We start from the raw sequence: 19,025 nt of genomic DNA on the forward strand, positions 1-19,025 counted from the left end.
CTGTGTCACCTGTGTCACCTGTGTGTGTCCCTGTGTGTGTCCCTGTGTGTGTCCCTGTGTGTGTCACCTGTGTCACCTGTGTGTGTCCCTGTGTGTGTCCCTGTGTGTGTCACCTGTGTCACCTGTGTGTGTCCCTGTGTGTGTCCCCGTGTCACTGTCCCACAGCCTCATCCCAAGGGAACATCCCGGGAACATCCCAGCCCCCATCCCTGTGCCGGGACGAGGATCCGGCATGGATGGGTTTGGGGATTTGTTTTGGATGGATTTTGGCTGGATTTGGGATCTATTTGGGATGTGTTTTGGGATCCAGCTGGGATCTCCCGCTGCTTTTCCATCCCTCGGTTCCATCCCCACGTTCCCGCTCCAGGCTCCTCCGGCCCCGCTGCTCACGGCAGGGCCGCGCTCCGGGCGGATCCCGGGGATCCCGGTGATCCCGGTGATCCCGGTGATCCCGGGATCCAGCAGGAGCTCGTTCCCGGCGATCCCGGGATCCAGCAGGAGCTCCTTCCCGGTGATCCCGGGATCCAGCCGGAGCTCGTTCCCCATGATCCCGGGATCCAGCAGGAGCTCGTTCCCGGTGATCCCGGGATCCAGCAGGAGCTCGTTCCCGGCGATCCCGGGATCCAGCAGGAGCTCCTTCCCGGTGATCCCGGGATCCAGCAGGAGCTCGTTCCCGGCGATCCCGGGATCCAGCAGGAGCTCGTTCCCGGTGATCCCGGGATCCAGCAGGAGCTCCTTCCCGGTGATCCCGGGATCCAGCAGGAGCTCATTGCCGGTGATCCCGGGATCCAGCAGGAGCTCGTTCCCGGTGATCCCGGGATCCAGCAGGAGCTCATTCCCGGTGATCCCGGGATCCATCAGGAGCTCGTTCCCGGTGATCCCGGGATCCAGCAGGAGCTCATTCCCGGTGATCCCGGGATCCATCAGGAGCTCGTTCCCGGTGATCCCGGGATCCAGCAGGAGCTCATTCCCGGTGATCCCGGGATCCAACAGGAGCTCGTTCCCGGTGATCCCGGGATCCAGCCGGAGCTCATTCCCGGTGATCCCGGGATCCAGCAGGAGCTCGTTCCCGGTGATCCCGGGATCCAGCAGGAGCTCGTTCCCCGTGATCCCGGGATCCAGCAGGAGCTCGTTCCCGGTGATCCCGGGATCCAGCAGGAGCTCCTTCCCGGTGATCCCGGGATCCAGCAGGAGCTCCTTCCCGGTGATCCCGGGATCCAGCAGGAGCTCATTGCCGGTGATCCCGGGATCCAGCAGGAGCTCCTTCCCGGTGATCCCGGGATCCAGCAGGAGCTCCTTCCCGGTGATCCTGGGATCCAGCAGGAGCTCGTTCCCGGTGATCCCGGGATCCAGCAGGAGCTCGTTCCCGGTGATCCCGGGATCCAGCAGGAGCTCGTTCCCGGTGATCCCGGGATCCAGCAGGAGCTCGTTCCCGGTGATCCCGGGATCCAGCAGGAGCTCCTTCCCGGTGATCCCGGGATCCAGCAGGAGCTCGTTCCCGGTGATCCCGGGATCCAGCAGGAGCTCATTGCCGGTGATCCCGGGATCCAGCAGGAGCTCCTTCCCGGTGATCCCGGGATCCAGCAGGAGCTCATTCCCGGTGATCCCGGGATCCAGCAGGAGCTCATTCCCGGTGATCCCGGGATCCAGCAGGAGCTCGTTCCCGGTGATCCCGGGATCCAGCAGGAGCTCATTGCCGGTGATCCCGGGATCCAGCAGGAGCTCGTTCCCGGTGATCCCGGGATCCAGCAGGAGCTCATTCCCGGTGATCCCGGGATCCAGCAGGAGCTCATTCCCGGTGATCCCGGGATCCAGCAGGAGCTCGTTCCCGGTGATCCCGGGATCCAGCAGGAGCTCATTGCCGGTGATCCCGGGATCCAGCAGGAGCTCATTGCCGGTGATCCCGGGATCCAGCAGGAGCTCGTTCCCGGTGATCCCGGGATCCAGCAGGAGCTCGTTCCCGGTGATCCCGGGATCCAGCAGGAGCTCGTTCCCGGTGATCCCGGGATCCAGCAGGAGCTCGTTCCCGGTGATCCTGGGATCCAGCAGGAGCTCGTTCCCGGTGATCCCGGGATCCAGCAGGAGCTCATTCCCGGTGATCCCGGGATCCAGCAGGAGCTCGTTCCCGGTGATCCCGGGATCCAGCAGGAGCTCATTCCCGGTGATCCCGGGATCCAGCAGGAGCTCATTCCCGGTGATCCCGGGATCCAGCAGGAGCTCACTCCCGGCTCCTCTTGCAGGGCCATCAAGAACGGGAAGGGGCTGCACAGCAAGAAGGAGGTGCCGATCCACAGGGTGGCCGACATCTCCGGAGTAAGGATCCAAACGGGATAAAACCCGCGGGGAGAAACGGGATAAAATCCACAGGGATAAAATCCACAGGGATAAATGGGATAAAACCCACAGGGATAAATGGGATAAAAGCCACAGGGATAAATGGGATAAAAGCCACAGGGTTAAAATCCACAGGGAGAAATGGGATAAAACCCACAGGGACAAAACCCACGGGGAGAAACTGGATAAAACCCGAGGGGATAAACGGGATAAAACCCCCAGGGATAAAACCCACGGGAATAAATGGGATAAAACCCGTGGGAATAAACGGGATAAAACCCGTGGGAATAAACGGGATAAAACCCGTGGGAATAAACGGGATAAAACCCACAGGGATAAAACCCGTGGGGATAAATGGGATAAAAGCCACAGGGATAAAATCCACAGGGAGAAATGGGATAAAACCCACAGGGATAAATGGGATAAAACCCGTGGGGATAAATGGGATAAAAGCCACAGGGATAAAATCCACAGGGAGAAATGGGATAAAACCGGTGGGAATAAACGGGATAAAAGCCACAGGGATAAAACCCGTGGGAATAAACGGGATAAAACCCGAGGGGATAAACGGGATAAAACCCCCAGGGATAAAACCCACGGGAATAAATGGGATAAAACCCGTGGGAATAAACGGGATAAAAGCCACAGGGATAAAACCGGTGGGAATAAACGGGATAAAAGCCACAGGGATAAAACCCGTGGGAATAAACGGGATAAAACCCGTGGGGATAAACGGGATAAAACCCCCAGGGATAAAACCCCTGGGAATAAATGGGATAAAAGCCTCCCGGCGCCGTTTCCCGGGAGCTCCGGGGTTGTTCCCGTTTCCCCTCGGGTCAATAAACCGGGAGCTGCCCCAGAGCCCGGGAGCCAGCACCGGAATGCCGGTGGGAATCTGGAATGCCAGTGGGAATCTGGAATGCCGGTGGGAATCTGGAATGCCGGTGGGAATCTGGAATGCCGGTGGGAATCTGGAATGCTGGTGGGAATCTGGAATGCCGGTGGGAATCTGGAATGCTGGTGGGAATCTGGGATTCCTCGGCTCTGCTGAAGGGATCTGGGGATCCCCACACCTCCCGGCAGAGCTCGTTAAGTTTTCCTCCGTTAATTAACGTTTCCAAGGATTTCTCTGGAGCCCTTGGCTGCAGGGATGGGATGGGATGGGATGGGATGGGATGGGATGGGATCCATGGGATGGGATCCATGGGATGGGATGGGATCCATGGGATGGGATGGGATCCATGGGATGGGATGGGATGGGATCAATGGGATGGGATCCATGGGATGGGATCCATGGGATGGGATGGGATCCATGGGATGGGATCCATGGGATGGGATCCATGGGATGGGATGGGATCCATGGGATGGGATCCATGGGATGGGATCCATGGGATGGGATCCATGGGATGGGATCCATGGGATGGGATCCATGGGATGGGATCCATGGGATGGGATGGGATCCATGGGATGGGATCCATGGGATGGGATCCATGGGATGGATCCATGGGATGGGATCCATGGGACGGGATCCATGGGATGGGATCCATGGGATGGGTGGGGGAAATGGGGCCGGAGCTCTCCTGCTGCTCCAGCCCTGGGGGGGATTTGGGATTTGGGATTTGGGATTTGGATGGGTTTGGGGATGGGTTTAGGGGTTCATTTTGGCTGGATTTGGGCTGGATTTGGAATGTGTCTTGGGATATATTTAGGATTTATTTTGGGATGGATTTGGGATTTTTGGATGTCGTTTGAGATGTGTTTTGAGATGCATTTTGAGACGCGTTTCGGGATATATTTGGGGTTTGGGGATGGATTTTGGCTGGATTTTGGGATATGTTTGGGATCTGTTTTTGGATGGATTTGGAGCTTATTTTGGGCTGTATTTCGAGATGCGCTTTAGGACATATTTGGGATTCCGGGACGGATCCGGGCGGTGTTTGGGGCCCATCCCGAGCTGGAAACGCTCGGCTCCGTGCCCAGACCCGGATCCCAGCGGGAACAGGGGATGGGATTCCCGGGGCCAGGATTCCCGGGGATGGGATTCCCGAGGGGCCGGGATTCCGGAGGGGCCGGGATTCCCGGGAATGGGATTCCCGAGGGGCCGGGATTCCCGGGGCCGGGATTCCGGAGGGGCTCTGAGCTGGACACGGCTCCGTGCCCAGACCCCGATCCCAGCGGGAACAGGGGATGGGATTCCCGGGGATGGGATTCCCGGGGCTGGGATTCCCGGGGATGGGATTCCCGGGGCTGGGATTCCCGGGGATGGGATTCCCGGGGCTGGGATTCCCGAGGGGCCGGGATTCCCGGGGCTGGGATTCCCGGGGATGGGATTCCCGAGGGGCCGGGATTCCCGAGGGGCCGGGATTCCGGAGGGGCCGGGATTCCCGAGGGGCCGGGATTCCGGAGGGGCCGGGATTCCCGAGGGGCCGGGATTCCCGAGGGGCTGGGATTCCCGAGGGGCTGGGATTCCCGAGGGGCTGGGATTCCCGAGGGGCCGGGATTCCGGAGGGGCCGGGATTCCCGAGGGGCCGGGATTCCGGAGGGGCCGGGATTCCCGAGGGGCCGGGATTCCCGAGGGGCTGGGATTCCGGAGGGGCCGGGATTCCCGAGGGGCCGGGATTCCCGAGGGGCCGGGATTCCCGAGGGGCCGGGATTCCCGAGGGGCCGGGATTCCGGAGGGGCTCTGAGTTCCCGGTTTCCCGCAGGACACGCAGAAGGCGAAGCAGTTCCTGCCGTTCCTGCAGCGCGCCGGCCGCTCCGAGGCCGTGGTGGAGTACGTGTTCAGCGGCTCCCGCCTCAAACTCTTCCTGCCCAAGGAAACCTGCCTGATCACATTCCTGCTCGCCGGTGAGCGCCGGGATCCGCGGGGATCCGGGGGGATCCGGCTCGGGGGGGATCCGGGATCTGTGTACTGGGGGGTTCTGGGATCCATCTCCTGGGGGGATCTGGGTTTGACACTGTGGGATCCAGGATCTGCGTCCTTGGGATCTGAGATTGGCACTCCGGGATCCATGACCTGGGGATCCGGGATCCGTGTCCTGTGGGGATCTGGGGTCAGCACTGCAGGATCCAGGATCCGTGTCCTGAGGATCTGGGATCCGTGTCCGGGGGGATCCGGTATATTTGTCCTGGGGGGATCCGGGATCCATGTCCTGGGGTTCTGGGATCGCCACCACAGGATCCGTGTCCTGGGGTGATCTGGGATCGGGATCCGGGATCAGTGTCCTGGGGTGATCTGGGATCGGGATCCAGGATCCAGGATCCGTGTCCTGGGGTGATCTGGGATCGGGATCCGGGATCCAGGATCCATGTCCTGGGGTGATCTGGGATCAGGATCCGGGATCCAGGATCCGTGTCCTGGGGTGATCTGGGATCGGGATCCAGGATCCAGGATCCGTGTCCTGGGGTGATCTGGGATCGGGATCCGGGATCCAGGATCCGTGTCCTGGGGTGATCTGGGATCGGGATCCGGGATCCAGGATCCGTGTCCTGGGGTGATCTGGGATCGGGATCCGGGATCAGTGTCCTGGGGTGATCTGGGATCGGGATCCGGGATCAGTGTCCTGGGGTGATCTGGGACCGGGATCCGGGATCTAGGATCTGTGTCCTGGGGTGATCTGGGACCGGGATCCGGGATCCAGGATCCGTGTCCTGGGGTGATCTGGGATCGGGATCCGGGATCCAGGATCCGTGTCCTGGGGTGATCTGGGATCAGCACCGGAACACCCCCAGGCTGTGACGGGAACATTCCCTGGATTGGGGGCCCCGGATGATGAGGGGTCCCAATTAACGCCGGAGCTGGGAACGGGTCCGGTCTCCGTCCCCCGGGGACCTCGGCACCGGGATCGGCCTTTGGGATCCGGGGGCTCCATCCCTGCTCCCGCTGGGGCCGGGAATCTCCTGGGGAAATGTCCCGGTGCTGCCATCCCTGTTCCAGGGAATTCCTGATCCATGGGAATTCCTGTTCTGTGGGAATTCCTGTTCCAGGGAATTCCTGTTCCAGGGAATTCCTGTTCCAGGGAATTCCTGTTCCATTGGGATCCCTGTTCCATGGGAATTCCTGATCCATGGGAATTCCTGTTCCGTGGGAATTCCTGTTCTGTGGGAATTCCTGTTCTGTGGGAATTCCTGTTCCGTGGGAATTCCTGTTCTGTGGGAATTCCTGTTCCAGGGAATTCCTGTTCCTGGGAATTCCTGTTCCGTGGGAATTCCTGTTCCTGGGAATTCCTGTTCTGTGGGAATTCCTGTTCCAGGGAATTCCTGTTCTGTGGGAATTCCTGTTCTGTGGGAATTCCTGTTCCATTGGGAATTCCTGTTCCACGGGAATTCCTGTTACAGGGAATTCCTGTTCCAGGGAATTCCTGTTCCACGGGAATTCCTGTTCTGTGGGAATTCCTGTTCTATGGGAATTCCTGTTCCAGGGAATTCCTGTTCTATGGGAATTCCTGTTCTGTGGGAATTCCTGATCCAGGGAATTTCTGTTCTATGGGAATTCCTGTTCCAGGGAATTCCTGTTCCGTGGGAATTCCTGTTCCGTGGGAATTCCTGTTCCACCCTGCTCTCTTCCAGACGGGATTGCTCCCCAAGACCATCCCATCCCATCCCATCCCATCCCATGGATCCCATCCCATGGATCCCATCCCATCCCATCCCATCCCATCCCATCCCATCCCATCCCCTCCCATCCCATCCCATCCCATCCCATCCCATGGATCCCATCCCATCCCATCCCATCCCATCCCATCCCATCCCATCCCATCCCATCCCATCCCATCCCATCGAATCCCGCGATCCCGGCGGGACCTTCTGGCTTTTATTTTCCCGGTTTTTTGTTGGATTTCTCCCCGGTGCCATTCCCAACCCTCCTCTGCCAAGCCAGGAATAGGATAAATATCCGCCTTTTATCAACGCCTGCCTTTTTTATGGATATCAAATGCAAATGAGCGGCAGAAAGAGATGCCAAGTCCCTTAAAATGTGACTCCAGGGATGCTCCCGCGGGAGCTCATCCCGGCTTTCCAGCTAAAATAGATCCGTCAGCGCACTATAAATATGTGCAGATACCGGCGCCGCTCTAATCCCGACTCCTCTCCCGGCAAAACTCGGGAGCCTGGCGCCTTCCCGGGGCGGGGGCTGGGAGCGGGAGAATTCCCGGGGGATGAGGGGGCACCTCCGGGGCTGCTGGAGCGGCCGAGCGGCTCCGAGGGGCCCGAAACCTTCCCGGAATCGGGATGGGAATCCGGAGTTTTTCCGTGTCGGCGTTCCCAACGTGGGGCTGTCCCGGAGCGGATCCTCGGCATTCCGGCCCCATTCCCGCAGTTCCCGGCTCCCAGAATCCATCAATCCCGCGGGAGACGGATCCCGGTGCCGGCTCTGGCACGGCCGGGGGGACAAAGCTGCCCAAACCCCTGGAATCGAGGCTGGAATGGTCCCGATCCATCTGTCCCCACCGAGGGCCCGGGAGGAATTCCTCCTGGAATCCTGGTGCAGGATCCTCCAGGAATCCTCTGGGATGCCCCAGCGTGCCTTGGGATGCTCCAGGATGTCCCAGGGATGCTCTGGGATACCCAGGAAAGCCTTGGGATGCCCCAGGATATCCCAGGAATGCTCTGGGATACCCAGGAATGCTTTGGGATGCCCCAGGATATCCCAGGGACACTCTGGGATGCTCTGGAATGCTCCAGAATATCCCAGGAATGCTCTGGGATACCCAGGAATGCCTTGGGATGCTCCAGGATATCCCAGGAATGCTTTGGGATGCCCCAGGATATCCCAGGAATGCTCTGGGATACCCAGGAATGCTTTGGGATGCTCCAGGATATCCCAGGGTCACTCTGGGATGCTCTGGAATGCTCCAGAATATCCCAGGGATGCCTTGGGATGCCCCAGGATATCCCAGGGATGCTCTGGGATACCCAGGAAAGCCTTGGGATATTCCAGGATATCCCAGGGATGCTCTGGGATGCTTTGGGATGCCCCAGGATATCCCAGGGATGCCTTGGGATGCCCCAGGATGTCCCAGGGATGCTCTGGGATACCCAGGAATGCCTTGGGATGCTCCAGGATATCCCAGGGATGCTCTGGGATGCTTTGGGATGCCCCAGGATGCTCCAGGATGCTCTGGGATACCCAGGAACGCTCTGGAATGTCCGTGGGACGCTCAGGGATACCTCGGGATGCTCAGGATGCCGCGGGACGCTCTGGGATTGTTGCCGGGTCCCTGCAGGGCCGGTTCCGGGCTGGGAGCGGCCCCACGGCCCCTGGATTTCTCCAGGATTGTGCTGGAATTCTCTGGGAAGCCCGGGGAGCGCTCGCAGCCGCATCCCTCATTAATCCGTCACGGCTTCCCGGGAAGCGCGGATCGGGATTAGCCGCTATTTATAAAGCGCCGGAGAACTTTCCCGGGCGCCAGGCGTCCCCTCCCCTCTCCCGCCAGCATTCCCGGCCTTTGCAGCTTCCCCTTTTCCAGAACCTTCCCCGGGCTGGGTCTGGGAGGCACCAGAGGCCGGAGAGGATCCGGAGCCCGGAGGAGCCGGGGCTGGCGGAGCTGAAGGATTCCGGTGCTTGCTCAGCTCTTCCCTCCTTATTTTGAGGGAAAAAATTCCCTTGTGGCCCCTGAGCCCTCCTGGGGGAGCGAGGGCAGCTCCAGCCCCTCGTTCCCATTCCCGGGGCAGCGCCGGGGAAGTTTGGGATCACAGGCAGGGTTTGGGATCACAGGCAGGGTTTGGGATCACAGGCAGGGTTTGGGATCACAGGCAGGGTTTGGGATCACAGGCAGGGTCAGGGATCACAGGCAGGGTTTGGGATCACAGGCAGGGTCAGGATCACAGGCAGGGTCAGGATCACAGGCAGGGTTTGGGATCACAGGCAGGGTTTGGGATCACAGGCAGGGTTTGGGATCACAGGCAGGGTTTGGGATCACAGGCAGGGTTTGGGATCACAGGCAGGGTCAGGATCACAGGCAGGGTTTGGGATCACAGGCAGGGTTTGGGATCACAGGCAGGGTTTGGGATCACAGGCAGGGTTTGGGATCACAGGCAGGGTCAGGATCACAGGCAGGGTCAGGATCACAGGCAGGGTCAGGATCACAGGCAGGGTTTGGGATCACAGGCAGGGTTTGGGATCACAGGCAGGGTTTGGGATCACAGGCAGGGTTTGGGATCACAGGCAGGGTCAGGATCACAGGCAGGGTCAGGATCACAGGCAGGGTCAGGATCACAGGCAGGGTTTGGGATCACAGGCAGGGTCAGGATCACAGGCAGGGTTTGGGATCACAGGCAGGGTTTGGGATCACAGGCAGGGTCAGGATCACAGGCAGGGTTTGGGATCACAGGCAGGGTTTGGGATCACAGGCAGGGTTTGGGATCACAGGCAGGGTTTGGGATCACAGGCAGGGTTTGGGATCACAGGCAGGGTCAGGATCACAGGCAGGGTCAGGATCACAGGCAGGGTTTGGGATCACAGGCAGGGTTTGGGATCACAGGCAGGGTTTGGGATCACAGGCAGGTTTGGGATCACAGGCAGGGTCAGGATCACAGGCAGGGTCAGGATCACAGGCAGGGTTTGGGATCACAGGCAGGGTTTGGGATCACAGGCAGGGTTTGGGATCACAGGCAGGGTCAGGATCACAGGCAGGGTTTGGGATCACAGGCAGGGTCAGGATCACAGGCAGGGTCAGGATCACAGGCAGGGTTTGGGATCACAGGCAGGGTTTGGGATCACAGGCAGGGTTTGGGATCACAGGCAGGGTTTGGGATCACAGGCAGGGTCAGGATCACAGGCAGGGTCAGGATCACAGGCAGGGTCAGGATCACAGGCAGGGTTTGGGATCACAGGCAGGGTTTGGGATCACAGGCAGGGTTTGGGATCACAGGCAGGGTTTGGGATCACAGGCAGGGTCAGGATCACAGGCAGGGTTTGGGATCACAGGCAGGGTTTGGGATCACAGGCAGGGTTTGGGATCACAGGCAGGGTTTGGGATCACAGGCAGGGTTTGGGATCACAGGCAGGGTTTGGGATCACAGGCAGGGTTTGGGATCACAGGCAGGGTTTGGGATCACAGGCAGGGTTTGGGATCACAGGCAGGGTCAGGATCACAGGCAGGGTTTGGGATCACAGGCAGGGTTTGGGATCACAGGCAGGGTCAGGATCACAGGCAGGGTTTGGGATCACAGGCAGGGTTTGGGATCACAGGCAGGGTTTGGGATCACAGGCAGGGTTTGGGATCACAGGCAGGGTTTGGGATCACAGGCAGGGTCAGGATCACAGGCAGGGTTTGGGATCACAGGCAGGGTTTGGGATCACAGGCAGGGTTTGGGATCACAGGCAGGGTCAGGATCACAGGCAGGGTCAGGATCACAGGCAGGGTTTGGGATCACAGGCAGGGTTTGGGATCACAGGCAGGGTTTGGGATCACAGGCAGGGTTTGGGATCACAGGCAGGGTTTGGGATCACAGGCAGGGTCAGGATCACAGGCAGGGTTTGGGATCACAGGCAGGGTTTGGGATCACAGGCAGGGTCAGGATCACAGGCAGGGTTTGGGATCACAGGCAGGGTTTGGGATCACAGGCAGGGTTTGGGATCACAGGCAGGGTCAGGATCACAGGCAGGGTTTGGGATCACAGGCAGGGTCAGGATCACAGGCAGGGTTTGGGATCACAGGCAGGGTTTGGGATCACAGGCAGGGTTTGGGATCACAGGCAGGGTTTGGGATCACAGGCAGGGTCAGGATCACAGGCAGGGTTTGGGATCACAGGCAGGGTTTGGGATCACAGGCAGGGTTTGGGATCACAGGCAGGGTCAGGATCACAGGCAGGGTTTGGGATCACAGGCAGGGTTTGGGATCACAGGCAGGGTCAGGATCACAGGCAGGGTTTGGGATCACAGGCAGGGTTTGGGATCACAGGCAGGGTTTGGGATCACAGGCAGGGTCAGGATCACAGGCAGGGTCAGGATCACAGGCAGGGTTTGGGATCACAGGCAGGGTTTGGGATCACAGGCAGGGTTTGGGATCACAGGCAGGGTCTGGGATCACAGGCAGGGTCAGGATCACAGGCAGGGTTTGGGATCACAGGCAGGGTCAGGATCACAGGCAGGGTTTGGGATCACAGGCAGGGTTTGGGATCACAGGCAGGGTTTGGGATCACAGGCAGGGTTTGGGATCACAGGCAGGGTTTGGGATCACAGGCAGGGTTTGGGATCACAGGCAGGGTTTGGGATCACAGGCAGGGTCAGGATCACAGGCAGGGTTTGGGATCACAGGCAGGGTCAGGATCACAGGCAGGGTCAGGATCACAGGCAGGGTTTGGGATCACAGGCAGGGTTTGGGATCACAGGCAGGGTTTGGGATCACAGGCAGGGTTTGGGATCACAGGCAGGGTTTGGGATCACAGGCAGGGTTTGGGATCACAGGCAGGGTTTGGGATCACAGGCAGGGTTTGGGATCACAGGCAGGGTCAGGATCACAGGCAGGGTTTGGGATCACAGGCAGGGTTTGGGATCACAGGCAGGGTTTGGGATCACAGGCAGGGTTTGGGATCACAGGCAGGGTTTGGGATCACAGGCAGGGTCAGGATCACAGGCAGGGTCAGGATCACAGGCAGGGTTTGGGATCACAGGCAGGGTTTGGGATCACAGGCAGGGTTTGGGATCACAGGCAGGGTCAGGATCACAGGCAGGGTTTGGGATCACAGGCAGGGTTTGGGATCACAGGCAGGGTCAGGATCACAGGCAGGGTTTGGGATCACAGGCAGGGTTTGGGATCACAGGCAGGGTCAGGATCACAGGCAGGGTTTGGGATCACAGGCAGGGTCAGGATCACAGGCAGGGTTTGGGATCACAGGCAGGGTTTGGGATCACAGGCAGGTTTGGGATCACAGGCAGGGTCAGGATCACAGGCAGGGTTTGGGATCACAGGCAGGGTTTGGGATCAAAGGCAGGGTTTGGGATCACAGGGAGGGTTATGGGTCACAGGCAGGGTTGGGGATCACAAGCAGGGTTTGGGATCACAGGCAGGGTTTGGGATCACAGGCAGGGTTTGGGATCACAGGCAGGGTCAGGATCACAGGCAGGGTTTGGGATCACAGGCAGGGTCAGGATCACAGGCAGGGTTTGGGATCACAGGCAGGGTTTGGGATCACAGGCAGGGTTTGGGATCACAGGCAGGGTTTGGGATCACAGGCAGGTTTGGGATCACAGGCAGGGTCGGGATCAGAGCCCAGCCGGGGCTGGAAGGAGGATCCCCGGCTGATCCCGGGATTTGGGGGGTGATGGTTCCAGCTCATTAACAAAGATCCCGGGATTTCCTGATCCCCATCCCACATCCTGCGGTGTTTCCCGGAAATCCCCTTTCCCAGAGTCCCAGAGATGATGAAGATGAGGATGAGGAAGAAGATGAGGATAAGGAAGAGGATGAGGATGAGGATGGGGAAGATGAGGAAGAGGAGGAGGATGAGGATGAGGATGAAGATGAGGAAGAGGGTGAGGAGGAGGATGAGGATGGGGATGAGGATGGGGATGAGGATGGGGATGAAGATGAAGATGAGGATGAGGATGAGGATGGGGATGAAGATGAGGATGAGGAAGATGATGAGGATGAGGATGAGGATGAGGAAGAGGATGGGGATGAAGATGAGGATGAGGATGGGGATGAAGATGAGGATGAGGAAGATGATGAGGATGAGGATGAGGAAGAGGATGGGGATGAAGATGAGGATGAGGAAGATGATGAGGAAGAGGATGAGGATGAGGATGGGGATGAAGATGAGGATGAGGATGGGGATGAGGATGAGGATGAGGAACAGGATGAGGAAGAGGATGAGGATGAGGATGAGGATGGGGATGAGGATGGGGATGAAGATGAGGATGAGGATGGGGATGAAGATGAGGATGAGGAAGAGGATGAGGAAGATGATGAGGATGGGGATGAAGATGAGGATGAGGATGAGGAAGAGGAAGAGGATGAGGATGGGGATGAAGATGAGGATGGGGATGAGGATGGGGATGAGGATGGGGATGAAGATGAGGATGAGGATGGGGATGGGGATGAAGATGAGGATGAGGAAGATGATGAGGATGGGGATGAAGATGAGGATGAGGAAGAGGATGAGGATGGGGATGAGGATGGGGATGAGGATGAGGATGGGGATGAAGATGAGGATGAGGATGAGGATGGGGATGAGGAAGGAGCCGGTGGCACAGGGACATTGTCCCTTGGGATGGGCTCTGGGCGCTCCCGGCTGCCAGGGATCCGTGTCCCTGTCCCTGGTGTTGGTGACACGGACGTGGCCCTGGGCATGTGGCACCTCCTCACTCGTGGCTCTGGCTGGGAGCTGCAGTTCCTGGCTCTTCATTCATTATGCAAATTATGTAAATGATCATTAATGATGCAGGACTTCCCTCTGCTCCGAGCTGGGACAGGGGGATCCTGGGGACAGCGGGAGAAGGGACAGGGGAGGGGCTGTGATGGAGGGGTTGGGATGGGGGCTGGATGTGTCCCCGTGTCCCATCCCTGTGTCCCTGTGTCCCATCCCTGTGTCCCCATCCCTGTGTCCCATCCCTGTGTCCCTGTGTCCCATCCCTGTGTCCCCATCCCTGTGTCCCTGTGTCCCCATCCCTGTGTCCCATTCCCAGGATCCGTTCCTGGGTTCCATTCCCAGGATCCATTCCCAGGATCCATTCCCAGGATCCATTCCCGGGATCCATTCCTGGGTTCCATTCCCAGGATCCATTCCCAGGATCCATTCCCGGGTTCCATTCCCAGGATCCATTCCCAGGATCCATTCCCGGGATCCATTCCCGGGATCCATTCCTGGGTTCCATTCCCAGGATCCATTCCCGGGATCCATTCCTGGGTTCCATTCCCAGGATCCATTCCCAGGATCCATTCCCAGGATCCATTCCCAGGATCCATTCCCAGGATCCGTTCCTGGGTTCCATTCCCAGGATCCATTCCTGGGTTCCATTCCCAGGATCCATTCCCAGGATCCATTCCCAGGTTCCATTCCCAGGATCCATTCCCAGGATCCATTCCCAGGATCCATTCCCAGGATCCATTCCTGGGTTCCATTCCCGGGATCCATTCCCAGGATCCATTCCCGGGTTCCATTCCCAGGATCCATTCCTGGGTTCCATTCCCGGGATCCATTCCCAGGATCCATTCCTGGGTTCCATTCCCAGGATCCATTCCCGGTCCCTGATTCCCGGTTTTCCCGCAGGGATCGAGTGTCCGCGGGGTGCCCGGAACGTTCCGGGGCTGGCGCAGGAGGGGGAGCCCTTCAGCGAGGAGGCCACGCTCTTCACCAAGGAGCTGGTGCTGCAGCGGGAGGTACGGCCGGGGGATCCGGGGGGATCCGGGGGGATCCGGGGGGATCCAGGGGGACTGGAGGGTGCGGTGATACCCAGAGATCCCAGGGATACCAAGAGTATCCTGTGGGATCTGGAGAGATCCCAGGTGATTCTGAGGGATCCCAGGGGATCCCAGGGGATACTGAGCGTGCCCTGGGCAGATCCTGGGGTTGGATTCCGGATGGATCCCCCTGTTCAAAGCTGTTCCCGTTAACGTCTCCGGATACTGAAATTCCCGGGATTTCCCTGATTGCAGCTCCAGGGTCCTTTTGGGTAATTGATCCCCGATCCACATTCCTGAGGTGGATCCCAGATCCCTCCCCCGGCTCTCACCGGCCCCTGGGCCAAAATTCAGGGACCGAGGCTCCCATCCAGATGTGGGCACAGATCCAGATGGGATTTGTGGATCCAGGTGGGATTTATGGATCCAGGTGGGATTTATGGATCCAGATGGGATTTATGGATCCAGATTGGATTTATGGATCCAGGTGGGATTTATGGATCCAGATTGGATTTATGGATCCAGATGGGATTTATGGATCCAGGTGGGGTTTATGGATCCAGATGGGATTTATGGATCCAGGTGGGATTTATGGATCCAGGTGGGGTTTATGGATCCAGACAGGATTTATGGATCCAGGTGGGATTTATGGATCCAGATTGGATTTGTGGATCCAGATTGGATTTATGGATCCAGGTGGGATTTATGGATCCAGGTGGGATTTATGGATCCAGGTGGGATTTATGGATCCAGACAGGGTTTATGGATCCAGATGGGATTTATGGATCCAGATTGGATTTATGGATCCAGATTGGATTTATGGATCCAGATTGGATTTATGGATCCAGACAGGATTTATGGATCCAGGTGGGGTTTATGGATCCAGGTGGGATTTATGGATCCAGGTGGGATTTATGGATCCAGGTGGGATTTATGGATCCAGATTGGATTTATGGATCCAGGTGGGATTTATGGATCCAGGTGGGATTTATGGATCCAGATGGGATTTGTGGATCCAGGTGGGATTTATGGATCCAGGTGGGATTTATGGATCCAGATGGGATTTATGGATCCAGGTGGGATTTATGGATCCGGATGCGGCCATGGCTGCAGGCACAGTTGATGCAGATGTGGACGCAGCTGCAGTTTTGGGCATGGATCCAGATGTGGGCAGGGATGCAGTTGTTGCCATGGATGCGGATCCAGATGTGGCTGCAGATCCAGCTGTGGGTGTGGATCCAGGTGTGGGCGTGGATCCAGGTGTTGCCATGGATGCAGATGTGGCAGACACAGGTGCAGGTGTGGACCCGGATGCAGGTGTGGACCCGGATGCAGGTGTGGATCCAGCTGTGGCCCTGGATCCAGGTGTGGCTGCAGATCCAGATGTGGCTGCAGATCCAGATGTGGGCGTGGATTCAGCTGTGGGCATGGATCCAGGTGTGGCTGCAGATCCAGAGGTGTTGCCATGGATGCAGATGTGGCAGACACAGGTGCAGGTGTGGACCCGGATGCAGGTGTGGATCCAGATGTTGGTGTGGATCCAGATGTGGGCAGGGATGCAGTTGTTGCCATGGATGCAGTTGTTGTCAGATCCAGCTGTGGCCCTGGATCCAGCTGTGGCAGCAGCTGCAGGCCGGTGGTGCCAGCTGTGGGGACATGGGAACACAGGGACACGAGGATGTGGAATGCTGGGAAATGGGGACACGGGAATGCTGGAACACGAGGAAATGGAAACACGGGGACAGGAGGACACACGGACACAGGGACACACGGACAGTGACAGGACACACAGACACAGGGACACAGGGACACAAGGACAGTGACAGGACACAGGACACACGGACACAGGACACACGGACAGTGACAGGACACAGGACACACGGACACACGGACAGTGACAGGACACAGGACACACGGACACACGGACAGTGACAGGACACAGGACACACGGACACAGGGACACACGGACAGTGACAGGACACAGGACACACGGACAGTGACAGGACACAGGACACAGGGACACACGGACAGTGACAGGACACACAGACACAGGGACACAGGGACACAAGGACAGTGACAGGACACAGGACACACGGACACAGGGACACACGGACACAGGGACACAAGGACAGTGACAGGACACACAGACACAGGGACACAGGGACACAAGGACAGTGACAGGACACAGGACACACGGACACACGGACAGTGACAGGACACAGGACACACGGACACAGGGACACAGTGACACACAGACAGTGACAGGACACAGGACACACGGACACAGGGACACAAGGACACAGGACACACGGACAGTGACAGGACACAGGACACAGGGACACAGGGACACACGGACAGTGACAGGACACAGGACACACGGACACAGGGACACACGGACAGTGACAGGACACAGGACACACAGACACAGGGACACACGGACAGTGACAGGACACAGGACACACAGACACAGGGACACACAGACACACGGACAGTGACAGGACACAGGGACACACGGACAGTGACAGGACACAGGGACACACGGACACAGGGACACACTGACAGTGACAGGACACAGGACACACGGACACAGGGACACACGGACACAGGGACAGGACACAGGGACACACGGACACACGGACACAGGGACAGTGACAGGACACAGGACACACGGACACAGGGACACATGGACACACGGACAGTGACAGGACACACAGACACAGGGACACACAGACACACGGACAGTGACAGGACACAGGACACACGGACACAGGGACACAGTGACACACAGACAGTGACAGGACACAGGGACACACGGACACAGGGACACAAGGACAAAGGGACACAGGGACAGGACACACAGACACAGGACACAGGGACGGTGACAGGACACACGGACACAGGACACACGGACAGTGACAGGACACACGGACACAGGGACACAGGGACACAGGGACACAGGGACAGGACACAGAGACACAGGACACAGGGACGGTGACACAGGGACACCGCAGCCGTCCCTCCCCGCTCAGCACCCCGCGCTGCCGGCAATTGCTGACCCGCATCCCAAGGGTTTGGCTCCGCTGCCTCGGCACATTCCGGAGCTGCACCTGCCCGGGAATGGCGGATGGAGCCGGAACATTCCCGGGAATGCTGTGGCAGGAGGACACGTGGGAACCGGAACATTCCTGGGAATGCTGTGGCAGGAGGACACGTGGGAGCCAGAACATTCCCGGGAATGCTGTGGCAGGAGGACACGTGGGAACCGGAGCATTCCCGGGAATGCTGTGGCAGGAGGACACGTGGGAACCGGAACATTCCCGGGAATGCTGTGGCAGGAGGACACGTGGGAACCGGAACATTCCCGGGAATGCTGTGGCAGGAGGACACGTGGGAACCAGAACATTCCCGGGAATGCTGTGGCAGGAGGACACGTGGGAGCCGGAGCATTCCTGGGAATGTCATGGGAGGCCGTGGGAAGGGATGGGCTGCTGCCCAGGAACGTGGCGGAGGGGAGGCCACGTGGGACTCGGGATGCAGGGATTGGGGATTTGGGATGCAGGACAGGGATTTGGGATGCAGGACAGGGATTCAGGATGCAGGGATTGGGGATTTGGGATGCAGGACAGGGATTTGGGATGCAGGGATTGGGGATTTGGGATGCAGGACAGGGATTTGGGATGCAGGGATTGGGGATTTGGGATGCAGGACAGGGATTTGGGATGCAGGGATTGGGGATTTGGGATGCAGGGATTGGGGATTTGGGATGCAGGGATTGGGGATTTGGGATGCAGGACAGGGATTTGGGATGCAGGGATTGGGGATTTGGGATGCAGGACAGGGATTCAGGATGCAGGGATTGGGGATTTGGGATGCAGGGATTGGGGATTTGGGATGCAGGACAGGGATTTGGGATGCAGGACAGGGATTTGGGATGCAGGACAGGGATTCAGGATGCAGGGATTGGGGATTTGGGATGCAGGACAGGGATTTGGGATGCAGGGATTGGGGATTTGGGATGCAGGACAGGGATTTGGGATGCAGGACAGGGATTCAGGATGCAGGGATTGGGGATTTGGGATGCAGGACAGGGATTTGGGATGCAGGGATTGGGGATTTGGGATGCAGGAACGCCGTGGTGAGGCCGGGATGCTGCCCGGGCCCGTTCCTGGCCGCGGGTCGGGGTCCCCGCGGTTCCCACGGCCGCGTTCCCGCCGGCAGCCGATCCCTGCCCACCCCCACAGCCCTGGGATATTTTTATCCGGCGGCTCCGGCTGCTGCTGACTCACGGGCCCGGGGCCGCCGCTGACGAGCCGGCCCTGCCGAGCGGGGGTGCCGGGATGATCCCGC

At 58.9% G+C, this 19,025-nt stretch overlaps 1 protein-coding gene across 1 annotated transcript in view; it reads left to right on the forward strand.

The window, feature by feature from the left end:
- Window positions 1-19,025, forward strand: part of SND1 (staphylococcal nuclease and tudor domain containing 1) — a 96,917-nt gene that overhangs the window by 77,720 nt on the left and 172 nt on the right. Inside the window, exons 14-17 of the mRNA XM_088055716.1 lie at window positions 2,241-2,313; window positions 5,040-5,181; window positions 14,548-14,718; window positions 15,921-16,115. Of these exons, the coding sequence (XP_087911842.1) occupies window positions 2,241-2,313; window positions 5,040-5,181; window positions 14,548-14,718; window positions 15,921-16,115 (581 nt within the window). The remainder of the gene's footprint in view (window positions 1-2,240; window positions 2,314-5,039; window positions 5,182-14,547; window positions 14,719-15,920; window positions 16,116-19,025) is intronic.

Source organism: Pseudopodoces humilis, chromosome 5 (genome assembly GCF_049639895.1).
Source record: "Pseudopodoces humilis isolate 2021_Gansu_Grassland_sample_001 chromosome 5, ASM4963989v1, whole genome shotgun sequence".
NCBI lineage: Eukaryota > Metazoa > Chordata > Aves > Passeriformes > Paridae > Pseudopodoces > Pseudopodoces humilis.